General features: G+C 39.9%; 3 protein-coding genes and 1 long non-coding RNA gene across 14 annotated transcripts in view; 1 reads left to right on the forward strand and 3 right to left on the reverse strand.

Moving 5' to 3' along the window:
- Positions 1-8,814, reverse strand: part of ubr5 (ubiquitin protein ligase E3 component n-recognin 5) — a 33,260-nt gene extending 24,446 nt beyond the window's left edge. For 3 of the 9 annotated variants that reach the window (XM_063488429.1, XM_063488427.1, XM_063488426.1), the window contains exons 1-8: positions 8,455-8,814; positions 4,477-4,521; positions 4,277-4,358; positions 3,664-3,740; positions 2,023-2,142; positions 1,127-1,394; positions 828-987; positions 431-580 (exon numbers count right to left, since the gene is read on the reverse strand). In XM_063488429.1, the coding sequence (XP_063344499.1) occupies positions 431-580; positions 828-987; positions 1,127-1,394; positions 2,023-2,142; positions 3,664-3,740; positions 4,277-4,358; positions 4,477-4,521; positions 8,455-8,516 (964 nt within the window). In that variant the 5' untranslated portion in view covers positions 8,517-8,814. The remainder of the gene's footprint in view (positions 1-430; positions 581-827; positions 988-1,126; positions 1,395-2,022; positions 2,143-3,663; positions 3,741-4,276; positions 4,359-4,476; positions 4,522-8,454) is intronic. The other 6 variants (XM_063488430.1, XM_063488428.1, XM_063488432.1 and 3 more) reach the window with 2 other exon arrangements.
- Positions 8,815-10,028: 1,214 nt separating this feature from the next.
- Positions 10,029-15,163, reverse strand: LOC134637992 (uncharacterized). Its single transcript, XR_010095211.1, has 3 exons — positions 15,070-15,163; positions 14,358-14,461; positions 10,029-10,293 (listed from the first exon to the last, which is right to left on the reverse strand). It is a non-coding gene; the product is annotated as an uncharacterized LOC134637992 (long non-coding RNA).
- Positions 15,164-15,426: 263 nt separating this feature from the next.
- Positions 15,427-18,007, forward strand: LOC134637029 (Krueppel-like factor 10). Its single transcript, XM_063487349.1, has 4 exons — positions 15,427-15,537; positions 16,064-16,303; positions 16,428-17,298; positions 17,465-18,007. The coding sequence occupies exons 2-4, from the start codon at positions 16,073-16,075 to the stop codon at positions 17,659-17,661; spliced, it is 1,299 nt and encodes a 432-aa protein (XP_063343419.1). The 5' UTR covers positions 15,427-15,537; positions 16,064-16,072; the 3' UTR covers positions 17,662-18,007.
- Positions 18,008-18,323: 316 nt separating this feature from the next.
- On the reverse strand, positions 18,324-26,396 carry LOC134636753 (antizyme inhibitor 1). Of its 3 annotated transcripts, none has more exons than XM_063486882.1 (12): positions 26,164-26,396; positions 24,437-24,558; positions 23,126-23,336; positions 22,741-22,914; positions 21,848-22,020; positions 21,470-21,604; positions 21,216-21,297; positions 20,989-21,063; positions 20,624-20,789; positions 20,291-20,403; positions 19,595-19,815; positions 18,324-19,507 (listed from the first exon to the last, which is right to left on the reverse strand). In XM_063486882.1, the coding sequence occupies exons 3-12, from the start codon at positions 23,225-23,227 to the stop codon at positions 19,393-19,395; spliced, it is 1,356 nt and encodes a 451-aa protein (XP_063342952.1). In that variant the 5' UTR covers positions 23,228-23,336; positions 24,437-24,558; positions 26,164-26,396; the 3' UTR covers positions 18,324-19,392. The 3 variants fall into 3 exon arrangements, with proteins under 3 accessions (XP_063342952.1, XP_063342953.1, XP_063342951.1); XM_063486883.1 differs by lacking the exon at positions 26,164-26,396 and adding an exon at positions 25,377-25,601 and having other exon boundaries at positions 19,595-19,812; XM_063486881.1 differs by lacking the exon at positions 26,164-26,396 and adding an exon at positions 25,377-25,601.
- Between the last annotated feature and the right edge of the window lie 340 nt (positions 26,397-26,736).

The following is a 26,736-nucleotide window of genomic DNA, read 5'->3' on the forward strand; positions in this document are numbered from 1 at the left end:
AAAGAAAGCATGCATATGGGCTAAAAGTGGGCTAGGGAGGGTTTTAAATAGACCCTTGAAGGGTCCTTGTTAGGACAGGTGGGCCTAGCGGGCCTTTCTCAGAGAGCTCACAGTATGTACTACAGCCATGCAGCATAAAACACCAAACATTCATAATATAAACTCAGCTAAACAAACTAAAGGGAAACGTACACAGTAGACCACGAGAACCATTTCGCTTTCACAAGCTTTACAGAAACACCTGAACAGTGGTTAACTGTAAGTGTAGTAATTGGCATTACACCCACAGTCGCCTTGATTTCCAGCTTTTCAGTAGTATTCCCTTATAAAGCCATCCCCAGATGAACAAAAGCCATCACCAGTGCTGCCACCAAAGCCTTTAGAATACCCTGCCTTCCCATCACTAGTCAGAAGAGAGTTGTTGAGTTACCTCTGGAGGATCCCAGGCGAGACAGTGACGAGCGTCTAAAAGAGGGATAGCCAAAGTAGCTAATGTCCTCAGAGAACATGGCATCAGCATCAATGATGACGCTGGGATGGGCTGAATGGATATCTGCATCCAACAGGGACATCAGATCCTCTGTACAAGGGAAGCACACATAAAATTTCAAATTTTAAGACAAAATCATAAAACCCCTCAAATCTTTTTTTATGATTATGGTAAAACAATTTCAATTTACAATGATCAGAAAACTTTTTGCCAAAAGCCTACTTATATCTTAATGTGCTGCACTCAAATTAAAAGTAAACTGTTTCAGTGTTAAAGAGTAGTCATTTCACAAAACAACATCATTACATATGAGCCATTTGCTATTTGTGTGACAAACCTCCAGGGAGGTAAGACTCGCTGGCAGTGTCATCGCCATCATCTCCATCTTCATCATCCCGGCTCAGCAGGTTATTTACGGCGAGGTTGACATCTAGGTTGGTTCTCTGGAGCTCCCTAATGATCACACTCCTGGATTTCCCTTGAAGAACTACCTGGGCCTGGGGAATGTACAGGGACACAAAAGTAAAAAACATTTCTCATGAATATCACTGTTAATTACTGTAAAGACAGGATTAAAAGAGGCTACAAAAACATTCTTAAGAGGAAGGGTCTGTATAAAGGCTGAGCGTGCTGTACCTGAGTAATGAGTTCTTCGGGGATGACAGAAGCAGGTATGACAGGCTGAGGCTGGCTACTTAGAAGTCCTGAGCCTCGGTCTCTTCCTGTACGGATGACCCTGGTCTGTCGACGGGAGTCGCGAGCTGCTGTTGACGACCTACCCGATGTGCCTCCGCCTCCTCCGCCGCCTCCTCCACTGCTTCCACCTCCTGCTCCACCTCCTCCTGCTCCTCCTCCACTTCCACCTCCACCACTGCCTCCATTTACACCAGAGCTCCAGCGACTCCTGTTACATACAGTTTAAAGCCACAATCAGACACAACTGCCAAAAACACACCACTTGACTACAAACACGCACACATCTGATTACAAAGGAATTTGGTCTTTGTGACAGCAGAGACGGGCTAGTCCACACTGAGATGGAATCAGCAAGACTTAAAAAAAAAGAAGAAAAAAAGTCTGATTAAACTGGTGCCCCTTTTCCTCATGCAATCAGGCAAAGTGAAAGAAAAAAGTTTCACTGTAGAATAATAGCATATACACAGATTAATTTACTCCAAGAGGAAGTAATACATTTGTTTATTTGGGATGTTCGAACCATTTTTCCCAGGCATTGAATTGTATTAAGGTCTTACAACAACAATATTTTGTAGTAGCAAGTGGTTCTCCAGTGGTCACCAATATGAAAAGCAGTAAGAAAACCACAGGGATAAAAAAGCTGATGCTTTTTGATGCGTCCGCTGGGGATACATTTATTTACATTTTACAACACCCTAAAAAGTTCTCACCAGAATGTGTGGCAGTGAAAAAAAAGCAAGGAAAACACCACTAACTCACTGCTGAGCCACTGTTAAAGCTCTATACACTGAGCTTTCACAGGACCATTCGACTCTGTCAGCCCTGCCAGAACTTACCCAAGGGTGTTGCCTGCCAGTCTGCCCAGTGTGTCAGAACCAGACAGGAACCAGGGTGGATCACTGGTCCTGCCTGGCCTGGAGCTCCTTCCTGTCCCTGAACCACTGCTCAACTTTGAACTGGAAACAAAAGATGGGAGATCAGTTACAAACCTACAGATGTCCCAAAAGGACTAAAAAAACAAACAAACCAAAAAAAATCCTCTCTCTCTCTCTTTTTTTTTTTTAACCTTTATAACCTGGGTTAACAAAGTAAATTTACCCCAGGTATTAGTTAATTTACACCCCTTGGTTCAGGATTCATTTTATCATTAAACTATGAAACAGGAGGGGGTATTTTGGAGACTAGCATGGCAACACCCTTGGGAATCAGAATTGGCTGCAACTCATTCCTCCATCAAGACTTTCCATTTTTAAAAGTTCTTGGGTTTTGGGGCTGCGAGTGCTTTCTCCTAATAATTGAATAATGTAATGTTGTATGAGTAAACAAAAGTAGTTTGCTGCAATATTCCTAAGTGATATGTTGTACATTTGTATAATTTGTCTTTTGAATGAAAAAAAACCCCTTTTAACAAAATAACATAATCAGGTATTACTACACTGTTACAGAAGGAAATGGAATACAGAAAAGGAAAGTCAAATGATTCAGATATAATAAAAGCAAACAACAAATTCAATCCACCAGTCAACAAACTGACACAATCCATTACAATTCAAAACCACACAAATGTGTTTGTTGAGTATGCTGACAAACTTCCCAAAGACAACTTGTCAAGGCTCTTTTCGTCGGGCTTCCCAACAACCCACAATAGTGCCAAATGAATAGCTAAGCCATGTCCTGTTGTTCTGCGAGTCTGTGGCAGGGAACGAAACATATGCTCTACAGCAAAATCTGGAGCAGAGGGCTCCTAAGTCTCTTACAGCCCGACTCGCATGCATATTGAACAGCTAGTATATGAAATCACTGTTGGATGTTGTTCTGCTGGCAGGACATCAACAACTATCAATGAGACACTCACCAAAATTCATGTTCATAGCCAACGAGAAACAAAGCAGCTAGTGAAAAGGTATTTTTATAGAAACATACAAACAAAAAAAGAGTTGTGGCAAATGGCACACACTTGCTCAGCCAAAAAGGGAACTGGCTTTCAGAAACTTACAAAACAATTTTAGGGCTGCTATGTTTTTAGTCTATTGGTGTCAAGAAAAAAAAAGCTTTTTCTTTTTATATTCGAGGTACAAAAAAAAATTCCTAAGACAGAGCTATACTGAGAAGATTTGATTTGAATTAAACTAAAACAAGAGCATCTGATATTCAAACAGCAGTTTAGGTAAGATAATGTATAGAAATACATGTTTACAGCTATAGATTTAAGACTTTGGAGCTAATCTTTGTTGAAACAGACAATACCACAGTAATATGCTAGAAATGAAACCATGTCCAAATGTGTTATACTCGCCAAAAAGGGCATAAGTATTGACTAGAATTCAAATTACAGCAACCAAGATCCATGAGCCTGAGCATATTCACTGCATCTTGAATGAGACGTCTCCACAAGCAATCTGTTTTCCAATTCAGTGCCAAAGCTAAAAGCTAAAAAGGTTTCCTGGGACAGATCCCATCATAAACAAGTCTCTCACCCATCGCTGCCATCCGGCTTGCTGAGCTCCAGGCGATCCGGCTGGACAGCAAAGCTGATTCTGCATACACGTCCATCCTGAAAGAGTCGCAACAGTGACTTTAATGTATTACATTAATCAAAAAGGGAAAACAAATACATTTACATTAATTTATTACATTAGGAAAAAAAAACAAAACTGAGTAAAATACAGTCTTTTCTTTAAACTATTTTTCTAAGATAGTTAATTAGCATGTTAACTACACCATACCAACTCATTTATCACCATGGTGATGTACAGTGCAATCTATAGTTCAACATCATTATAATGTGGCATCAGCTTGACATGAATAAACACACTCAACACTTCAGCTGAGCATCTTTCACCCACTTGCAATATACAAACTGAGGTCAACTAACTAATGACTCTTCACTACACTGTTCAAACTGAGCTGCACCAACTGCAGAATTATGATGAATATTAACAACATATTTTTTTAAAAAAAAAACCTAGTCCATATCTACATCTATTGAAGCATATTATCTCATGTTGTACAGCAAAGTCAGAGGGCATCTGATAACTGTGACCTGGCAGCAGATCAGCAGCTGTTTGATTTAATGACTTATAGCATTACCTCAAGGAGAAATCCGGCATGGTTTGGACCGACAACACACTGTTTTAGGGTGGCCTGCTCCAGCAGACTAAGGTGTGGATGACTGCATTAAAGGAAAAAGAAAAAAGTGACCCAACACAGGACAGCAAGCAAAATAATGTTTACAATAAGTGATCACACTGAATAAAACCACCTAAAATACAACGCAGATATACACTCACCTATTATAGCTATACTTGTTGAGCTTCTCTGAGACTTCACGGAGTCTGAGAAAAAAACAAAACAAAAACAAACTACATTAACATATCACCCAGACCAATTTAAGACCTCAATACAGGTTCCTGTGTGGGAGTCAAAAAAGCATACTGAGAGAAATGCTGTAACATGAGTTACTGTTTATATACAAGCCCTTTTAACTTGCATACAAATTACTGTAAAACATTTTTAAAAGCGCAAAGAATATAGGTGTATTTCAGAAGGCTTTAACATATATGCATCTTTTCAGTTTATCTGAATGATCATAATGATCTCAGGACAACTTGTTAATTCAATTCAATTGAATTCAATTAGGAACTAGGAAAACAAAACCTATTTTCTACCTTATAGCAAGACAAGAAAGAAGCCAAAGATAAAAGATGACAATGTTAAACACTTGATAATGTTTTGCTTTTAAAAACAATGACATACAATAGGTTGCTAATAACACACACAAAAAAATAAATGTTCTTGATCAGCACTGACGAAACATCTGTGGGAACTTGTATGTGATGATGTTTGCGCAGCAAGCATCATGAGCCTGTTGGAGTGTGTAGAGTCAATGCAATGACTCAGTGTTACCTTTTAAATTTCTCACTATTTGAGAATAAAATGTATATTATACTTAAATTAATGAATGGTTACAAACTGGTAAAAACTCTCTCTTATAGTTATGTTGATTTTTGTTTAACTGTAGCTAAAAGGCTCTTTGTTAGGCTCAAAGTTTCCTCTAAGAAGGACGATCCATAGGAAGATATCAGTCAGAGGCACAAGCCAGAGTTGTAGTATGCATTTGAAATACCTTTCAGCAAGTTCCCAGACATGGTTTAAGTCTAGTCCCAGGCTAAAAGAAAATTCAATAACCTTCATTAAAAAATAAGTTTATGGTCTGGGACTAAGCTTAATCCACGCCTGGAAAACTGAGCCTCAGTCAGTTTTTAATGTACTATATAGTTCAAAGGTTATGAATCCGCAACCCACCATTACTGGCAATGTGGAAAAAAAATTACACTTCATTGATTTTCACTGCTTCATGCCTTTTATCAAATAGACACAAAGCAGTTTAAAGAAAATATAAAAGAAATTATAACAGCTCTTTCAAGCTTTGCTGTGAGTTGCCCCCAAGTGTAAAGCAAACTATTTTGGTCCCTTTTCCACTTGACAATCCTGACAAATGTGCTGTAAGATTGCCTATATTGACATTTAAGATGAGTCATGACCACCATCCAGCTGTCTGCAGGCAACTGAATCTTCTATCTGCAACTCTAGTAAGAACAATGTGAGGATGGTATGAAAATATCACATGCTTAGCCCTACATGGTGTCAACGAGAAACTGAAATGGTCCAAATAGAAAACAGATACTGATTTTTTCCCCAGAACCACCTGACAATAAAAAATAAAATAAAAATCTTCCACTGACACAATGAAAAGCAGTTGTCTGTCTTGCCAGTCCAAAATAATCGTTTTAATTGGTTAAAAAAAAAAAAACATTCAAGGATTGCTGTAAACTTTTAATACTCTGTTTTATAACTTTCTGAAATAGGCGGCCTAACTCTGTGCTGCTGCAGTCCACTGAAAATCAGCACAGAAAAAGAAAGAAAGAAATTAGACATCAACTTCCATACTTAATTTAGACTATCAGTCTCTTTTATGAGGAAGTTTCCCATGTCATGAAACCCATTTGCACCTCACACACTCAAGGAAATGCAGTTATCCAATCATGCTTCAGCACACACGAGGTCTGGATTGCACAGTTTCCTGAACTCTTAAGTGCAAAAGATCACTGGTGATGTGATGAGTGACCTAACTCAAGATGCAAACTCCAAGATGTGAGAAAAACAAAAAAAGCATCACAATATACATGTTACTGTCAGGGCCAAACATACAAAATCATACAAATCTCACTACTTAGACATACAAAAAAAAGAATTGTATACTAAAATAGATGCACAGCCTATGCAGAATGTCAGAAAATGCCAGTAAATATGCAATCTAATTCCACCCTTTAGAAAGCAATCAAATGCAAGTTAGAATGTAAACAGGAAATATTTTTAAATTACATCCAATGCCTCTAAACCACTGGGACATAACAACAGAACAGGCAGAATTCTCGTCACACACAGAACATATTAAAAGCTCATGCTTCACTCCTAACACTGCAAAAAAGTAAGAGAAAATGACTCACAAAGCATCCAGGTCAGCCATTCACTACCCTTCCCATCAAACAAATGATAGTACCCTAGCACAGACAAGTCTATTCCCTTCAATGAGCCATTTAAAACTGTTTCACCGCAGCAGAAAAAAAAAAAACCACATAAAATATCCATCTCACTACAGGGGAATGCCATTTGCCATTTCACTGTCCTAAATGAATGTGTGTAAGCAAACCTCAGGTCAAACAAAGAAATCTGACCAGATATTCATGCTAGGCAAGCTGGACTAAGCCTTTTTATGTCAGATAGAAGCACTTAACTGCTTTGACAACTGCAAGTTCATGGAGACGAGAGAGAGTGAGTGAGCAAGGGGGTGTGTGGGGGTGGGGGGCATAGCACCACATGGTGACAGCAGCATGCAATGACATGCATGCCTGGGGATCGAAAAAGCCTGACCTCTTTTAAGGAAGGAATAGTCCATACAATCAAGATGTTTCAACGGTGTTTCTGACCATCAAGAGCAGACTGCGCTTTCCTGTCAATCAGACCAAAGCTGATCCCCGCAGATTTGGACCGTACATCAACCAACAGAGGGTGTTTAAATCCTCCCGTGCCCATAACCAGTATTTAATCTCAAGGTCATTCTAAAAACACTTTGACTTCTTGACCTCTTTGTCTTTAAGTAGAGCAGCTCATTAATCAGTTAAGTCTCAATGGGTGTTATAAATAGTTTTATCATAAATCGCATGTTCTGCCAAAAAAAAGGGTCGTAAACAATCTCCTGGACACCCTCGCTAAACCCACCGATAAGCGACCGCTTCAGTCTAGAACTAAAAATCCATAAAGTCAGAGTGATGCATACCAGCACTTTGTTCCAAGCAACAATGTAGTATGTGGCCAAATACACTGTGCAGTGCCACATTGTATTAAGGCAACAGTGAGAAGACTTAAAATGTCGCGTGTGAGCACTCAGGGCAATTTAGAATCCAGCACAGACCGTAAACTTTAAAAGCCTTGGTTTGCCACCTTATTAAAGTCATTAACAAGATTAATTTGAATGCGATGGTGCTAACAGTACTTCGCTGCATATTTTAGATATTTATCTCAGTGCGCAATGCTAAAAGCAGACGAGCGGTGACATAATTTCAAATTATGTTAGTAATTAAATGCTTAATGAAGTGTCAAGAAAAAGAAGAGCCTTCCACAAAGGCCCTGAAATGCAAATATTTGGCTTTCTTAAGAGCGTGGTAGCGAATTAACTAGCTTGCTAGCATTAGCAGCTAGCTATCGGTAAGCTGACGTTAGCCGCTGCATAGATCACGGTAAATCAACAAGACGCTCGCAAAGCAAACAATGACACTTGTCAAAGAGCGTATATGGTAACTGTACACAAAAAAGATTTAAATTTTTTACTAAACTGTGTTTTACGACCTTTAATACCCTCTCTTTACCCCATCCCCCAACCGCGCAACTTTGACTAAGAGCCAATCCATCCAGAGAACCAAGGAAACCGACAGCTAGCGTTAGCTATTCGACTGAAAGCCAGTTAACAGGTTAGCATGTTAGCAAATGACTCTGTTTAGGTAGCAGCAAGCTAACAAGGATCCCTCAAAATGCCGGGCCTCGTTTTACCCCCCGGGTGGGGGGGTCATTTAAATAATTTAAACCCGAACATATTCACATGACAATGTCAACATCGAGCACAAATACTACCTCGAATACTAAGCAATGCTGCCCGCACATAAATATTGATTTCAAGTCTTCTTCTTCCACGGGCCGCAACAAAATACCTGTCATTGAGCTGATCCTCGGTCCCGGGCAACGGGTGAACCACGAAGTGTATAGATGTCATTGGGCCAATCCAAAATCACACCGAGACGTGTGGAAATGGGTACTCTTTCGATTACTGTATATATGAGGATTCATAGGAATCTTTTAAGGGCGAAAAAGCTCGAGTTAGATCCCAGCCTCCTCACCCACATGCCGCCATCTTAACTCTAACCAGCTTCTTCTGTGTGTGTTGATTAGTGCACATGCACTCGCTCCGCTGGTTGGACCTCTAGCACAAACAGGAAATAAAAAAATTGGATGGGGCTGGCCTCGAGAAGAAAGACATCTGTAACAAAAAGCCAAGCGTTGCACTCCCACACTCCGAAGGCTTTGTTCTAATCCAGTTCACCTATTGCATCTTAGTCTGTTTTGTCTGTTAGGCAGTCGAGGTGTTCATATGTTCACTAAAGCACTATGAAGGTCAAAGAAAGGGTTAAATTTTGCGAGGTTACCTCTTTAAAAGCTGGAACAATAGAATAGAAAAAGATGAGACAATAGGTTTTAAAATAGAGTATCAACGAAAAAGAAGCAGCACAAATTTGTGCCTTTTGTGCAGTTACAAGCGGTATAGTTTTTTCTATTAAAAATTGCGTCATTATAATCTAGCTTTATTGTCTGCTTCCAAGTCAAAATGTTTAATAATAGATAAAATATTCTTTCTAAAGCCATTCAGTTAAAAAAGGTATGTACAATGCATAACACGGTAACTAATTAGTGGTAAGAAATGTATTAATGTCAGCCTAAAATGCTAACACGATGGACTGGACTGCTGTTGTTATAATAATGTTTCACAGCTAGCACTATTAGCTTTAGCGTTTAAGCTACCCAACTTGAATTCTTTGCTACCGTCCACTGTAATGTGGCTATTTTCTCCCTGTGAACACGTGTGGTTATGCAGGCCTATGTATACGTCTGTGCGTGTCTGTAACTAGTAACTGCATTGCATTCTTTGCTTGTATGTTGTTTGCATTTGCTTTTGCAAAACAATATTTATGAATAATAAAATATTAATGAAGAAATTAATGACAATTATACTTTGCCCCTACTTGCAAAATTCCATCCTTGTGTTAAATCAAATGAAAGGATGATGAAAAAACAACAAAATAATAATAATACTAATAATAATAATATCAGATGTCATTCTGCTAGACAGATAAACTGTATTATATAGAGTGATAGCATGAGGTATGAAAGATTTCCCATTTCTGTAATAGGTGTGTATCTGAATCAGCTCCTTGAAGCCCCTCTGCTTCCTGTCTAGTTAAGTGCTGCAGTCAAGGATTACCTAAGACTGATAATAGTTTGTTCAGTGATCTCCTCACCACCACAGTTTCAAAAGAGCCAGCCTCTCTAATCATTTTATTCAGTCTGCATTTTATTCAGTGGTGATGCTACCATCAGAGGTAGCATCACCACCTCTGATGCTACTCCTTCAGCCGACCACACCAAAGTACACTGCACTTGCCAGTACAGACTGATATCTCGAACAATTTGCTGTGGACACTGAAAGAAAACAGAGCCTCATCATCCCCTTTTGTATATGGCCTCTTTATTGGTCTTCCAATTCAGTCTGTTGTTTATGTGGATCCCCAGATACTTGCACCCTGGCACCACATCAACGTCTTGTCCCAGGATTGGGTTGTGTGGCTGTCCTCTTCCTTCTAAACTCGATCACCATCTCTCGGAAGCAGATGATTCCTCCCAGACCACTCCACAAAACCGTCCACTACTGCTCTGTACTCCCAATACATCCAACCACCATACAGTTGTCAGAGTAATTTTGCAGGCTGCTGATGTTTCTGAAAAATGTTTAAAATTGTGATTTGTCCAGTTAATTTAGCGTCAGTTGGTAAACCAAATATTTTTTGTTGCAGATAAAGTAAGAGCAACATCAAAATCTGAAAATAAAATTATAATTTTTTATATAAGTAATTAATTATTACTCAAAAGTACTTGCAATATGGCCCCATGGGGATTCTTGTTGGGTTATTTGGGGCCTCTTAAAAAGATTACGCATTTTGATTTATAATAGCAAAGTATAAATCTGTTATGACTAAAGTACAATTATGACTAAATTAAAAATAAGAATAATTATTATATTGAGATGCAAAACTATCTTCATAAATTCTGCTCAGGGATAAAAACAAAATCAGATTATACTCTCAATCCATTTGGAAATAGGTATATTTAATCCTGTGTTTGGTTTTTCAGTTTTTTGCTATATAACACCTAAATATCCCAAAAAAAAAACCCCAACAAAAAACCAACCAACACTTACTATTAATCCATTATTTTGTCATATAATGAACATTATTTGTAATAAAAGATCAGATGTACTTTATTCATCCCTAATTCTGGGCAAGATCATAAAACAAGACAGCTCCTAAATTAAAAAAAGAAAGAACTCAATTAAAAATAAAGATGAAGAGCTCATTAACTGACAAATGTAAGTAAATAAGTTAGTATGTATTTATTTAAGTAGTATCTAAGTAAAATTAATAAGAATACCCATCTCACTACAGGGGAATGTCTGTTATATAATAAAGTAAAAGTAAATATACATTAAAAATGCATTCATTAATAGCAATAATGTTGATTAAAATGCAACTGAAATATATAAAATCAAATGTTTATTTTCAAAAAAATATCTAATAATTAAGAAAAATACACTTGGTATAAACTGAATGTACACCAATCAAGTAAATGTCATTGTACTATTATCATTTGTACATTGCTCTTATGTAACAAAATTACTTGTAAGATTTACATTATATCAAATTAAAGTCAGCATTTTGGGCATATTTTATTTTTGAGTGTATAAAGCAGGAACTCCACTTTTCTTCTCCTCATACCACAATACTCGTATCTGTCCTTGTGGCAGCAGAGATGAAACAGATGTTAAAAAAAAAGTGAAAAAAAATCATGACCCTCAGATCATTGCTGCTATTCTTACACTGGTTTATATTTCAAACTGAACCGCCTAAAACCTGAGCTCTATAAATGGAAGACCACTGGGAGTCTGTGCACAGCTGATCTCCCTCCCATGGAAAACTGTGTTAGTGCGGTATTCCCATTCTATTTAAGCCCTGTTGAGTTAAGGAAATAATTTTCTGTTGTTTGAAAGATAGAAAAAGTAGAAGACTCTAATTTAAGCACAAGGTTACCGTTTTGTAACATTGTCAAAAGGAAACTCTAGTTTAAGCAGAGCTTAATTCTTGACCCATGCATGTCCTGGATGTGAGCAGAGGAGCTATAGTCAAGAGATGGCCATTTGGGAGAGGAGGGGTGAATGAACCTCTGCTCAGTGCATGGTGCAAATGATAAGATTAGAATTTTCCAATTTCCTGAAATATAGATTTTGTGTTTCCTGTCCCCTCCCCCAAAAATTGCATTGTTAAAAGACAAATAAATAAATGAAAACAGCCTATGCAAAACAATGATTTCCAACTAATATTTTGGTTATACATGTACAATTCCCCAAAAGCTGCAGTTTATCTCACCAGTAGGTGGCATGGTTTACCTTTGATAATAATGTGAGACAGTTGTAGTAATGACAGCTGTCCTTCCTGCGCTGCTCTTCTGATTATTTGCCAACACACAAATGCTGCAGAGTTTTTTCAGGATATTTATGCATTCTGATAATAACCCATGGAGAGTCGCCCTTCAAAGCTGGAACTGAAAATAAGAGTTTGCACTTCTGCCCCAAGTCAGGTTCCTCTTTTATCTGCAAAGTGCAGCACAAGTTTCCACTCAGCTCCAGCAAAGAGAAATGCAACCATCTGACTCAAAATGACCCACATGGATGTTGTCCTGCCCTGGCCTGCAGTCCTGCAGCTCGACCGAGCAAATGTTTCATAAAATGTTAGTTGTAACATAAATAAAAAGACGCGAGTCACACAAGTCTTACACTGGCCTATGTGTTAGACGAGCGTCTGTGAAGAATGACTGTTGATTTCGCAAACATTTAAACCATGTTATTAAAATAAGGGGAAATAGTGCATATGTAAGTGAGCAAATTTTCACTAGATTATTCGATCATACGCTCTTCTTCAAGTTTGTATGCACCACATCAACCAACCAGATGAGAGAAGAGCGTAACTTTTATCTGTGTTTACTGAATTCAACACAGAGGTTATTGAAACCAAGGCCATTGCTCCAAAAAAACACCCTGTACCCTTTTTTAAGGGTGTAGACAAACAAACCAGAGCTATTTTTAGGTAGGAGGGTGCTGGGTTATTAAATGACCCCTGGAGTTCTTAAATATGGGTACAAAGAGTCAGGGCCAGAAAACTGCATTATCATCAGAGAAAGGTTAGCAGGTTTGAGGATTTAGAAAGTGTGCACATTTTAGGCTGCAAATTTAACTCAATGAATAAAGTTTTATTGCACACAGAGACACCAGAGACAAGATATCCTACTCGGCATAATCAGAGGTTTTCCAGTTGTTACACCTTAAAACTAGACTGTTTTCATCAGTGAACCCAGACAAGCTGCTGTCAGTCAGCCCACAATCACTTCAGCCCATGTTTTACTGACTGGGGTAACATGATCAATAGCTGAAGAGTATGAGTTTAAAATAACTTCTCTTAGTGCTGGCAGAAGCATATCTCTGCAGGACTAGGGAAGGACAGAATGTAGCTCTACCTCTTAACATGCACTCGCCCGCACAAACCAAAAAAAACTATATAAAAAGAGAGAAAGAGCATTCAGCCAGTCCTGAAATGTAATCTATGAGGAAAATCCCACACCAGCAGAGATAAGATGGTGCTTTATTTGGGGCACAGTCTTCAAACTATTTTAAGCGGTTTTCACCTGGTTTGACCAGCGACCATTAAAATTCAAGTTCACTTTATAATGGTTCAGAATAACTGCCCATTAAAGATTTCAAGAAGGGTGCTGAGCGGTGAAGGACTTTGCACAAACTGTGTGCACAACCTACATCAAATCATAGATTTCTGCACAGCTTACAAGGCAATATATTGTATATGGCTGGTGAATAAAGAGATGTAGTGAGTAGTCTCTTTCTGGACATAGCAACACATCCATTTCTGAAACAGCTAAAGAGAACCCCAAGTCCTTGGTAATCTAGTCGAAGTGGAAATCACCCCTGCTAACAAGCTCCAGTTATCCATTTGTTACTTGCCATCTAGGGGTCAGGTCATAACATGAATGAAGCACTGGTTGTAACACATTGCACAACTGTATACACATGTTGTGAGGCTCTGCTCTTAAGAGCTATTCTATGATTGGTCAAAGACCAGCAACATGCCACAGGATCCTCTTTTATGCCATAACCTCTCACTTAAACTGAGCTGTTTTGCAAACCAAGGATGAGGTGGAATTAAACTGCATGCTCATGCAGCAGCTGCTTGTCAGTCACAAAGTACACCCACCTTAGAGAGTACCACATTTATCATACATTTCTAATATAATGAAGATCCCTGTGTACAACAGGAGTCTTCATTATTTTTCCCCCCATCTTTCATCTTTAAATTGTTTGCAATAAACTCAACATGCAAACATGATTCATGTAGATTTATGAGCTGCGGATTGGCCAGTTGCAATGCACTATAAGTTGGATTACTGATCAGAAAATACTTAATTGATATTTTTTATTAGTTCTGAGACACTGAATGCGAGTTTCAGGGAGCTTGATAAAGTTACAAATGAAATTTTTATGCATTGCATGGTCACACTTTTATTCTGTTCCAGCAAATATGCTTTTGAGGAACATCCCAACAATGCCAGACACAGTCAAATGGGCTGTGTGTCTGTGTGTGTATTTCCCCATTGTGTGTCTACAACCAGCCTTTTGTCCCGGTTCTCTGTGCTGTGCAGGAAGGTCTAGACAGCTGACACTTACCTAATCCAGAGGGCTGGCTGAGGCCATCTCCTGTTGGCTGACCTCTTTCCTCCCACAAAAGACAAGGGTCTGCTAATTTAAACACCAGTCACTTTAATATATATCTATATTGGGGGAGATTTTGAGAAGAAATAAAAAACAAAAAATGACTCAAGAGATGTAGCCTATTCACATCATTCACTGGTAGTATTTAGTATCTTTAAATATGTTAAATGTATTGTTGTTGCTTTAAGCACCAAATTATCTGAACCTTCTTCCTGTCAGGTGAAATGATTCAAACACAGCTGCCTTGCAACAAAGTGGGGGACGAGATTTACACACAAAACATTGGCACTAACAAAATGTAGTCTGGTTGCAACTCTGAATGAGATTAATGGTAATGAATAATAGTAGAAAGAAAACAATTATTTGGTGTTATTTCACTTTTGAAAAGTAAAGGAGGATTAGTTAATTGCAGGCAATGGGGCAAATTACTGTGAAGCGGATGGGGGGGATATTATACAAAAAGGGGGTGGGGAGGGTCTGAAGTACTTGTCCACATAATTTCCACTAATGGATGAATCAAGAAGATATAATATAAGGAGATATTTCCACCACAGGTTCCCCCTTTATCCATGGCCCTGCCTCTCTACTTTAATTAAACAGTAGCTTCATTTAGATACATTTATCTGAAGATTGTTAAATAGTTACAAGTGCTATATTAATTACCTACCTGTTGCTATCTGATAATGAGCATCTTTTCTCACTGTCTTCACTCCAAGTGTCATAGTGATGATTAGTCAAGACAGATGGTGAGCGTCTGCTCGTCAGGGCAAAGTTACTCATTAAAAACGCCAGTTATTTGCAAGGTGGGTGTGTGGGTTGGGGGGTGGGGGTTTTTCTCACACTCCCTTGCTGTTGTGTACCACGCAGTCTCCACGGTGCCTTCAGCCCCTGATCACGCACGGTGCCCCCGCACCATTGGTCTACCCTAAAACACACCTTTGCGTCCCATTGGGCGCGGCTTCGGGCCACGCCCATCTGTTCCCCCCACCGCATTTGAAACGATGAATGGAAACGAGGCTGTGGAGGAAACTAGGAAACATACTTGCCTGGTCTTAAGTTGTTCGCACGAGACTTGTGGACGCGCATCTAGGGATTAAACCTGTTTCCTGAACACTTGACCCACTCATACATATATGTAAGTAAATGTTAGCTTCGTCATATTTGTCATATTTACGGTTTAGCATGGTATTTTCTTTTCTTCTTACGTGTTTAATGTTCGTGTAGAAACACGTTGATAAAGTGGTTGTCAGCAGCTAATCAGTCAGTCTGGTTGGTGGGCTTCATCAATAGTTATTGAGGAGTATGATGGTGGGTGCAGCTTGTGTGTGGTGATCCGGGCCTGGGCAGGGAGGAGTTCTTACAGTAGGTGTTGTGTGTCTGTTTTGTAACCACCACACATGCTGCTTTTGTCCCCCAGCAAAGTAGGTGAAAGGGCAACCGCGCTGATGAGCAGCAGCTGATCATGCTTATCTCTCATGCTGCTTCACGTATTCTGTAAATGGCGACAAATAGCAAAATCTTTAAGGCCCTGAGATAATGGTCATAGTGTAAATTTGATCGTATGTGATTTATTCATTTATTTTTAGTGAAGGCTATCATTGTTGGATTACGTTGCGTGAAATGTTATCAATTTAAATGACAGTTAATTTGGTCTTTGCCAGAGTTGCACTATGAAGTCTGAGGAGCACCACTGTGACATCTCAGACGTCCAGGGTGAATCCCAGCCAACTGACATGGGTGCAGGTGACATGGAAGCTGTGCGGGCTCTGATGTCCATGACTAAGCACTGGAAGTCACGAAACTTCAGGGTGAGGCACTACAGACCTCTGTCTCCCTCCTCAGACTCCTCAGAGGACGACCAGGTCACCACCAGTTCTGCTGTGCTGCAGGACTCTCTGTTTGTAAGGGATCCTTGTTTAGGATGAAATGGTTTCTATGTAACTGCGTGATTCTAGTAAATGTAGATGTATTAGGACAGAAGAGAAACTTTATTACTGACTTTGATAATGTGACTTTTCTTCTCAGTGCATGACACCACCATGCAGCCCGCCCCACTTTGTGACGGCCTGTCCAGGTCCAGCTCTGAAGCCTCACCAACCTACAGAAGCGACATCTCTGCACAAACACGCTGCTCAGCAGAGCTTCCAGTGCACCAGTGTGATCCGTCACACTGCAGATGGCCTCCACTGCTCCTCCAACCTTAATCGTGCCTCAAAGGAGGAGGAGGAGGTTGTTCGGGTTCACATGCTGGACTCTAAAACTGATGTGAACTGTAAAGATGAGCTGAATAGCAGAGACTCTGAGGAGACTGTTACAACACAAGCTTACACTGAGACGTCCCCAAATGTTGTCCAGTCCAGAGAGAACCCAGGAAGCCTTTTAGGCTTAGATGAAAATAAAAATACGCCTCAGTCTGTCCCAGCTGCAGACGCTCTGGTCTCGCCTGTGCCTGTCTACTGCCACATTGTTCCTGTCTCTTCTTCGGCCACTGTTGTACAGAACGCTGTCACAAACTCGTACAGTCAGCAGCAACACCTACTGCCAGCAATCACCATGGTGCACACGCCACTGCAGCTGCAGCACAAACAAGAAGGACAAATGGCTTCTTCTGCTCAGGTCTTCCTTGTAGGGGGTCAGGTGGCAAAGGGTCCCGTCATGCTCCTTGTCCCTCAGCCGCCTGTTCCTCCTGTCTACATTCAACCAGCGCCGGTGACCAATGGTGGAACAAAGTTCGCTGCCATTGCCCCGGCGCCTCATCGCACCTTATTGGAGCAAAGGCGTGTCCCACAGCAGCCAGAGGTGGCCCGTGCACGCAATCACGTTTGTCCCCGTGAGAACTGCAACAAGACTTACTTCAAGAGCTCTCATCTCAAGGCCCACATGAGGACGCACACAGGTAAGAGATAAATGAATTAAATGTTAATATAACGCATATGTATTTTAATGCTATGGCAGTTTTTAAGCAAATGGCACAAGTGTGATCTTCTAGTCATGATAGCAAATGTTTTACCCATTGGAGTATGTTTAGAAAAGTCCTTACTCTTGCCTCCACTATCCAACAGGTGAGAAACCCTATAAATGCAAGTGGGAGGGCTGCGAGAGGCGTTTCGCTCGCTCCGATGAGCTGTCCCGGCATCGCCGAACCCACACGGGAGAAAAAAAGTTTGCCTGCCCAATGTGCCTCAGCCGCTTCATGCGTAGCGACCACCTTGCCAAGCATGCCCGAAGACACCTGGCAGCGATGAGGGGACGCTGCTGACCTCCCTGCATGCAGTATCTTCTTCAGCAACAATAAAAAAACAAAACAAAAAACAAACCCCACTGTGAAACCAAATGAGATGCGCTACGCTGTTGAGACTGACTCAGTCTCAGTGCACAGAAGACTGTAGATGTTTTTTACGTCACCTTATGAAAGGGCTATTGTGCAACACTGTTAAACTTTGCTATACTGCTGTTCTGTAATCATTCTAATTGAATATAAACGAGGTAATGAAAGTGTTTACATTTAACTACTGCATTAGGATAAGCGGAGTAGTTATGTATTTAAATGTTACTAAGTTTACTTTTTTGTCAGTGATATTTGACCAAAAAATGTTAAATGTTGTTCCTTTGTGCCATGACAATCAGTTTAAAATATTTTTGCACATTTTCTTGCACAAAACACAGAATTCCTTAATAAACCTAAACATATTTGTCTAGATTATTTTTTTTTAAAGAGTTGTAATTTAAAATCTTTTCTGTGGTTCCCACATGCTTCTGATACCTGAAAATGTATTCCCCTTCAGCTCATCACATGATAACTGTATAAAATTATCAGGCTGTGAAACTAACAGAGGGGTACCAATTCTATCTATGCATAGAGCCGCAGGAAGTTACAATTTCCAACATTTGTGCATTTCTGATAAGACATACACACTGGGATTTACAGTCCAGTCAGTGGGGTGTTTATTACTCTTCATTTAGACAAGCACAGCTACATGTTAAAAGCAGGCAACTGCCTGATAATTTATCATGCCTTAAGACAGATTTATGACAGTTTCACAGATATGATACACACAATGCAAGTATACTTGGTGTCAGGAAATACTGCAATATTCTTTCAACACAGATGTTGGAAGAATATTTCAAACTATATGAATAGAAATAGAACTTGCAGTAGTCTTTTAAATCATTTTTTGTAAAGAAACAATGTAATTTTCAGTGTAAGCCGATTCATTATCCACCAGCACTTCCTGTGTCCCATCTGCAGCACATGCTGTCTAATAAAACCTGCTTGGCTGTCGGGTAGCAGAGCACTCACCTGCCAGTCTTGGGAGCAAGACGCTCAGCACTTTGGAAAAGCACGCAAACACCAGCTTATTTAAGGACACTGACCTTTTAGCTTTCAAATAATTTTCAGAAACTGACGCCACGGTGACACCAAACATTTTGTATGTACAGCAAAGATATGCTGCAAGCTCTCTAATATGAAGATGCCACTTTTTAAATGTAATAATGGATTCTAGCCTTTGCGCGCACACAAAAAAACTACACAACTTAAAATCAGAAATACAAATCTTTTGGCAAAACTTTCTATATAATCTCAGAAGTGTTTCTTTTTTTAAATACACTGCTTCAATCAGGGATACACATAATATACAAGACTGACAACAGCAAAGGAGATATGAATAATAATATCTGTCAAATATAATCATTTAAAAGTATTATATGTCTAATGTAGGGGTGTAAACTGTAGTTCAAGAGGAGTCCCCAAACTGTCTTTTCTGGACTCATCCATTTTGTTGCATACTAATTAACACCTACTTAGGGTTTCCAGGGCTGACCACATAGAAGCGCTGTGCACTGGGGTCTGTGAGATGAATATGGTCTGGTCCAGGCAATTTCAAGCACTACTGGGAGAGTTGACCCCAGTGGAATGTGAACCAAAGGAAGCTAGCAGCAGAAACATAGGAGAAAAGTGAAAAGACTTCTGGTCCCAGTCAGATGTTTCCTAAGCTGGGACAGACAGTGCAGCCTCTGTTTGGCAGGAATTGAGGAAGTACGGGACCAGGGAGAAGTTCTTAAGCGTAGCCTCGTTGGTAACACCAGTGTCCTGCATCTCAAACCTGGTGAATGAAAATAAACAGGAATCAAGGACCATAACCTCCACATTCTTTAACAGGAAAGATTTTCTCCATCACTGCCAAACTTACCAGTCTCTAGAGGAGATGACGTAGTACACAGGGGGTGGTGGTGAGTCAGTGGAGGAGCACAGTGGTTGACCCAGACTGTAGGAGCCAGCATGTGTGAACATGAGCCAGTCTCCAATGTTGAGCTCAGGTAAAAGACAGTGCTCCACTACCTGGTCCAGATCATCTCCAGAGGGACCCCACAAGCTGCTGCTGAACACCGGTACATCCAGGGAAGTGTTCTGCTAATAAGGCAATAAAGGTGATTATTTTAGTCATTTTACAGTGTGTATATGTGTGGGCAGTAGCTGATTAAGGTGTTGTTCCTAATTTAATAATAACAAAATGCATATACACATTGAGAATTATAGAGAAAGTATTCTGTGTTGTGGTTACACACTCAAACGGGCCCTTTGTTAGGTAAAGGTCCTTTGTTGGCTGGCTGGATGGATGCGTCCGCCTCGCTTTCCATCCATCCAACAGAGGACCTTTGTGGTGGAACAGATTTGCATTATGAATTTGTAGCCAACAGATCTACAGAAACTGCTTGCTGCGATCTTGTCAGTATGGCCCAAAAAGTCTTGCAGATATTTCAAGCACCTTGTTAAATCTATGCAACAGTTTTGTAGATAAAAGTAGTCCAACCTGGTACTGCCAAGGTGTAACTATTAAAGTGTCCAGTAAGTGTATACTGACCCATTGAGAATCTTTGAGACTCACCTTGTGAACAGATGGGGCAGATATCAGTCTTTCAGAGAGTTTGCTGGCAAACGATCCATACACTCCTTCGTTCATAGTGTACTGGAACGCTGGCTCTTCATTGGGAGACAGATCTGTTCAGAAGAGGGTAGAAAAGTTTCTGAATTTCATTTTACTGTTTGACTCATAGCTGCAATGCTAATTCCCAGTATAATAATACTTTTCATGCTGTACAACACTGGTTTCTGCATGAAAATGCATTGTGTACTGCTTGAGTTACTGCTGGAATGCAGTTTTTACAGAGTATGTCCTTCACAACCATTACCATTCCTAAGTGAGTATTTTGCCACTAACCATGATCCTGGTCCTGGGGATCACGTGCCACCATCTCCTTGGAGATGACATTGACAGCCAGTGTGAAAGCAGAGGACACGAAGAAGTTACCAGGCTCAGCAATGATGGAAACCCCTGAAGATGGAGGGAAGTATAGGTCCACCATAGACATGACTGCACTATTAATCTGCAAAAGAGATGACAGAAGCTGTTACAATTAACATTAAGATATTCCTTCTTTTTTCCCCCACATGCCTCTGAAAAGTAGTTTAAATCCAGCTTCACAGTGAGCAGGTAAAACATGAATCTATATTAGAATATTCTCAACATTTAAGACTAAGGCTACAAAGCTTGTCTTTAACAGTATCAGATAGAAATGCACTGACCAGTTCCAGCTGGGCCTCAGAGCCGCTGAATCCGCCTCCAATGTCCAAGATTTTCATGCTGAAGCCAATTTCCTCCTGAAGCAGACAGAAAATTGTTAATAACTTGGGTCTATACAAAGTACCTTGTGTTTATGGAGCATCTAAAACATAAAATTGGATTCAACAGAAATGCAAATAACAGTCATAGAGCTGACTGCAAATAAAATGCATAATTTAACACCACATACCCCCATATCAAAGACACAACGGGCATCGGAGATGGCATGAACATACACCTGGTCATCGTCACAGGAGCTGGAAATGTGAGACCTGAGGAGTAAAAGAGGTAGTCGGTGATCAAACTGGCAACTTAACGTTTAAATTTCATTTTGCAGACAAACTGACTAAATAATTTGTTCAAGAGAACTGTGCCATCCTTGCAGTGGTCTAAGTACAAAACCTAGATTTGCATTTCTCTTCATTTCCTTCCTGTAGTCCTTACCTGACCCCAACTACCTGCACACCCAGCTCCTTAGCACTCTCCAGCAGATGCCTGCAGTCCTTGAGCGAGCAGCCAAATGTCATGCTCATGTCATCGTCCGGGTTTGATGCTTCCGTTGACACCTGTAGCAGCAGCCTAAATTATCACAGAGGAAACAGATAACTTGGTTACTTTTTTGGGGAAAACCATCAATCCAGATGAATCTATAATGTAAAACCAGAGCAGTAAACTACAAAGAACCAAACAGTTTTGCAGCTTGATTTCTTATCAGAATGACGGTAGATAGTAATTATCTGTTGGTTACACTATGGACTGATAACAAGGTCAGTTGCTTAACATATTCACTGGCACTTGGACTGATGCTTATCGAAAACTTACTTGGCATTGGGGTGGCAGCGAGAAATCTTGCGCAGCTCTGCTTCATTATCACACACCAGGAGGTCAATGCCATTTTTAGCAGCATATTTAATCTGGGAAACTTGTTTGCAAACACCACTGTAGATGATATCTTCAGAGGGAATACAATGGCTCTGCACCAATTCCAGTTCAGACTGAATTACAAAGATACACAGACAAAGCAATATTCCATTAAAGGGAAACTATTATGCTTTTTTTGTCATCTTTTGCTTATATTACACTTAGCTAAAGTTTGAAATGTTCAGTGTATGTATGAAGAACTGTGAGCTAGAAGGTCAGTCTCTAAGCAGTTTTTTTCTACTCTTCAGAGGACATCCTTTAAATGATCATCTCAGGATCATTGATCTGGCTGTAAGCATAGAAATCTAATCCACCTGCTGTCCCAACCTTTCATTTGTAAGGGGTAGGGAGCCAATCCTTTGTCAATCCATTGTCAGACGGCGGCTTAACTGAGGGGCCGCACCAAAGCCAAATATAAGATAAATAAGGATTATTTTCAACTTTAAATCAGGCAAAGCTGCTCTAGAAGAAAGAAAATAGAATTTGAAATAAGTGTAATAGATCTCCTGTATCTATCTTGCCATGCCCATCAAGCAGATGCATTATAGACAAATATTTATTAAACAATGTTTACAAGGTGGGCATTGACATGTGGTGACCACTTGGTGGTGCTTTTAAAAATATTTTAAGGATCTTGGAAAGACACACAGTAAATAGCCTTGGGGTGAATTCGTACCAGGGCCTCAGCCTTATGAAACACAGGTCAGCTTGATGAGCAACACTAGTGCAAAATGTGCTTTTATATTTAGCAGGGAAAAGCCCTAATGACAAAAACACACACTGTCAAAGAGTACCTTGTTGGTGCATATGAACCCAGTGCCAAGGGCAGCAAGGACTTCAATCACAGCTGGGCTGCTATTGCACCTGACAGCATAGTATGGTCTGATCTGGGACATGTGGGTCCGCCAGCGAACATGCTGCCTCATTATGACTCCCAGATCTGCTACAAAGAATGCATTCTTCTCAGACTGGAGAAGAGGGAAACAAACAGGTGTGGAAGAGTCAGAAAACACATTAAGATTGTATATCCATTAATCTACAATACAAGCATAAACAAAAGTGTGCCTGTATGTCAATTAACAACCTTTAGTTAACAATGCATTATAATACAATTGTTGGTTTTGAGACAATATTAAAACATTAAGAAATAGTACATGTTATTAAAGATGAAGCCCATACCAGTGTTTGCTCATAAATGTGATTGTCAATAACATCACAGAGGGCCATGCCTCCTTCCAGCAGGCCAACAGAATACTGCGGTTCATCAGCGATTCCTTTCATCCTCTCAACCGTTTTCTTCAAATCCAACAGGCATAAAGAATGTGGCTAGTGCGAAGTGGTCTTGCTCGCTCCCTCTCGAGCCCCTGGGGTCCTAGACTTATGCAACAAACTGTACAAGGAAAAGAGAAAAGCCATCATAAAGCACCAAGTTCAGCACCAAAAATCACATTTTGATAATGCATATTCCATGATGTTGTCTGCTGCTGAAACCTAAACGCCTCTTTTGAAATCCTGAACTGAAGTCATTTTCAACTCAACGGGCATCCAATCAGAGCAGAGAACAGGTTCTGCGTTATGGGATAGCTTTGTGGAAGAGGCCTATTCTTCCTAAAAGCCGCTGTGAAAACACATAGTCTGGGGCACAGGGTTCATTTACTTTATCATCAATTACCCCTTACAATCGCCATTAATCCCTGAGCCGGTGACCCGAAAATGTTCTGTTTGATGGCATTAACAAAGGTACAATACTGGCGGCATCTGTGCCACAACTTTACTTTCAGTACTGTTGCACAGTACTTCAGCCAGTCATGGTGGTTTGGACCAGACCAGATGTAGAAAGGTTACATGGGGAGACTAGCAATATGCCAACAATGACTGCTGTGGTGTACAATAAAAAATAAATACATTTAAAAAATTAAAATAAAATCACTGCTCAAACACTGGTTAAAAACACAATGGAACAAGGCTGAACACTACTATCTCTTTGAAAATGAACCAAGACCTTATGTAACTTAGAAAATGCTTAACTGGGTCACTTGTTCTATCTTCCTTGTAAAAAAACACTGATGGTGTTAAAAGGGTTACCTGTACGGTTCACAAAACATACACTATACAATGCAACCCAGCTATAATCTCAAGGAAAATACATGCATATTAGTTGGGTTATAGCTCAGACTATTTCTTTCTGTTCCTGAAAACAAATCTAACAGCAAAGCCACTGCAGATAAAAGCCGTCCAGAACAGTGTCCTGTTATTTTAATACAAGTGCTGAAAATAGATCTGAAACAGTAGATCTAAAATAACTGAGTGATCTGGGACATGCTGAATGTTTACTCCTTTTGTCAGGACATGACAGTTACCGTAGAACTGCAATAATTCTTCACCATGCAAACACAAATACTGTACCACATATTCAACGTTTTTGCTATGAGATTTTTCTCAGCCCTCCAATTTAAGTGGATACCTAAATTCCCCAGCTAGTTTACTCACATGGATGAGTCCTGGGATGAACTCCTCCACTATCAGCTAGGATCCCAAGGTGGCTCGGCGTTGAAGTCAAATGGCTCTCGGTATAGAGCTGCCCCTAGATCCTCTGGGTAGTTGTTGTACACCTGCAAAGGGGCAGATGAGGACGTGAGGGACAGCAGATTCAGTCAATGATCAGTCAATTGTTTCCCTTGCTAACACATTTTCCAGTGGTACTCCAAAGTACAATCAAATCTGTAAATCTGTAGAGGAAACTGGGGTTTTTCCTGGCTCCAAATGGATCTTTGGGTTATGACTATACACACTAGCACGATAATACAGAATAGAAAGGCAATCCCTGATTTCCGTATTTTTCGCCATTTGACAAAAACTAATTGTAAGCTCGAGTTAACGAATACCCGCATAAAGCACTGATACAGAAAACAGTATTTACATACTGTACTTAATATGTGCTTTTTAAGGTGGTTTTTAATGTGTGAACTGTTAGTCTGAGTTACTCTGAACCAACCACCGGAACTGATGCAATGATGGCCAGATTAGCAGGTTTGAATAAATTGATTAGCAATGGCTACAACAACACTCTTGCCCTGTGTTATTTATCATGCTACCCGTTATAACCACGTTTAACTACAACTTAGCATTCATTACCAATTACTTCAGAGTCAAATTCCTTGTTACTGTAACAGCTCGCTTTCAATTCATGGAGAACATTAGCATTAGTGTCCGCGGTAGTTACACAGTAATATACGATGTATTCCTAGTACCAACATGTTTTATAAAAACAAAGGTTTTTTTACATTAAGAACGCTACTGACAACAACGTTATAGCTAGTGTGTTTTATTTAGTATTTAGCTAGACAATGCCACGTTACTCAGTGCATTTAGCTAATAACATGCTAGCACTCATAGGAAGCTAACAGCGGGGTTAGCTAATGTTACTTACGTCCGCTGAAAACCCAAAAGAGGGGACAGAACGCTTTTTCTTTTTAGGCGGAATTTTTAAAGAGTGGTGGGGAGACTAGAAGAGAAAACGATATTTGCCATGGAGTAGTTCAAGTTATTGTCGTTCGACGTTTTCTCGATGGCACCTATAGCGGACCATTTGTTACAACCGAGCAGACGACAGCAGCGGAGGGCAAACGGCGAGACCGACCCACAGACAGGAGCGTCATATTAACGCTGACACATCCGGTTTAAAATGTCAAAATAAAACCCACATTAACCGACATATTCGTTTTGAGTAACGGAAAAACGTCAGAGTGAAATTAAGCAACACATCACTATTAAGGCTGGTAAAACAATCCTACATTTTTTAAGAAGACATTTCTGTCACTTTTTTTTTTTTTAAAAACCAAAGAATTACAGCTTTTGGTAACATTTTCCGGTTTGGCTCAACTGAAGTATGGTAAACTTGACAAACACTTGCTCAGAGCTGTCAAACCCTCACGCAACGCGATATTAGAGCTCGCATAGGAAGATGTGGAGTATTTATTACCATAATTTAAAAAATCATTACTGACCTGCAACAGCCACAATATAACAGTCAAAAAAATATTATTTTTTTCTATGCTGCAATATTTTGTGCACACAATTTGAAGACATTCTAACCAACTGGAAAAACCAAACCAAAACAATAAAGCCCACAACTTTGTTGATCTTAGACTATATTTATAACAGAATAGCTATAAAACCTATGCTCCGTGGTAAATAGATAATTTCCCAAAAATTACCTGTGTTATGTCTTCACTGGATCCCCCATGGTTCAGTGATAAGGACAAAATATTGTCCAACAAAGGTGGCACAGTCCTCCTTATTTTCTCTAGTCTCAGTCAGCACTCGCAGACATAAGCCCTAGACGCAATGGCTAGATGGAAACATGCATTTTGTCCTTAAGTTAAAGCTCAGACTATACTTTCCCTTCCTTTTGCCTTTGTTGTTGTGACTTTGTGAAGTTGTGCCTGACTCTGAAAACGCTTGGTATGAGGCAGTTTTTACCCCCTCCAGGAGATAAATTTGCATGTCTCCCTCCTCAAAGCTGAAGGGGGAGGGTGCAAAGTAAAGCTCGGCAACTGTTAGCTGAAGGGGAAATCTTTTTTCTGGGGCTGTTTGGACTCTGTGCTTACATTAAGCATAGGAGAAAATACCCCTTTATCATTAAAATATAAAGTGTTTTACTGCACAGTATCAGCATTTCAAGGCTTTGGGAGTATGTTTGCCATTTCTAAAATAATACAAATAGGTTATAAAAATACAATTTATTTTCAACTATGTTCAGAAATAATAAAAACAAGTATAGGAAAATA

This window comes from Pelmatolapia mariae, linkage group LG10_11 (assembly GCF_036321145.2).
Source record: "Pelmatolapia mariae isolate MD_Pm_ZW linkage group LG10_11, Pm_UMD_F_2, whole genome shotgun sequence".
NCBI lineage: Eukaryota > Metazoa > Chordata > Actinopteri > Cichliformes > Cichlidae > Pelmatolapia > Pelmatolapia mariae.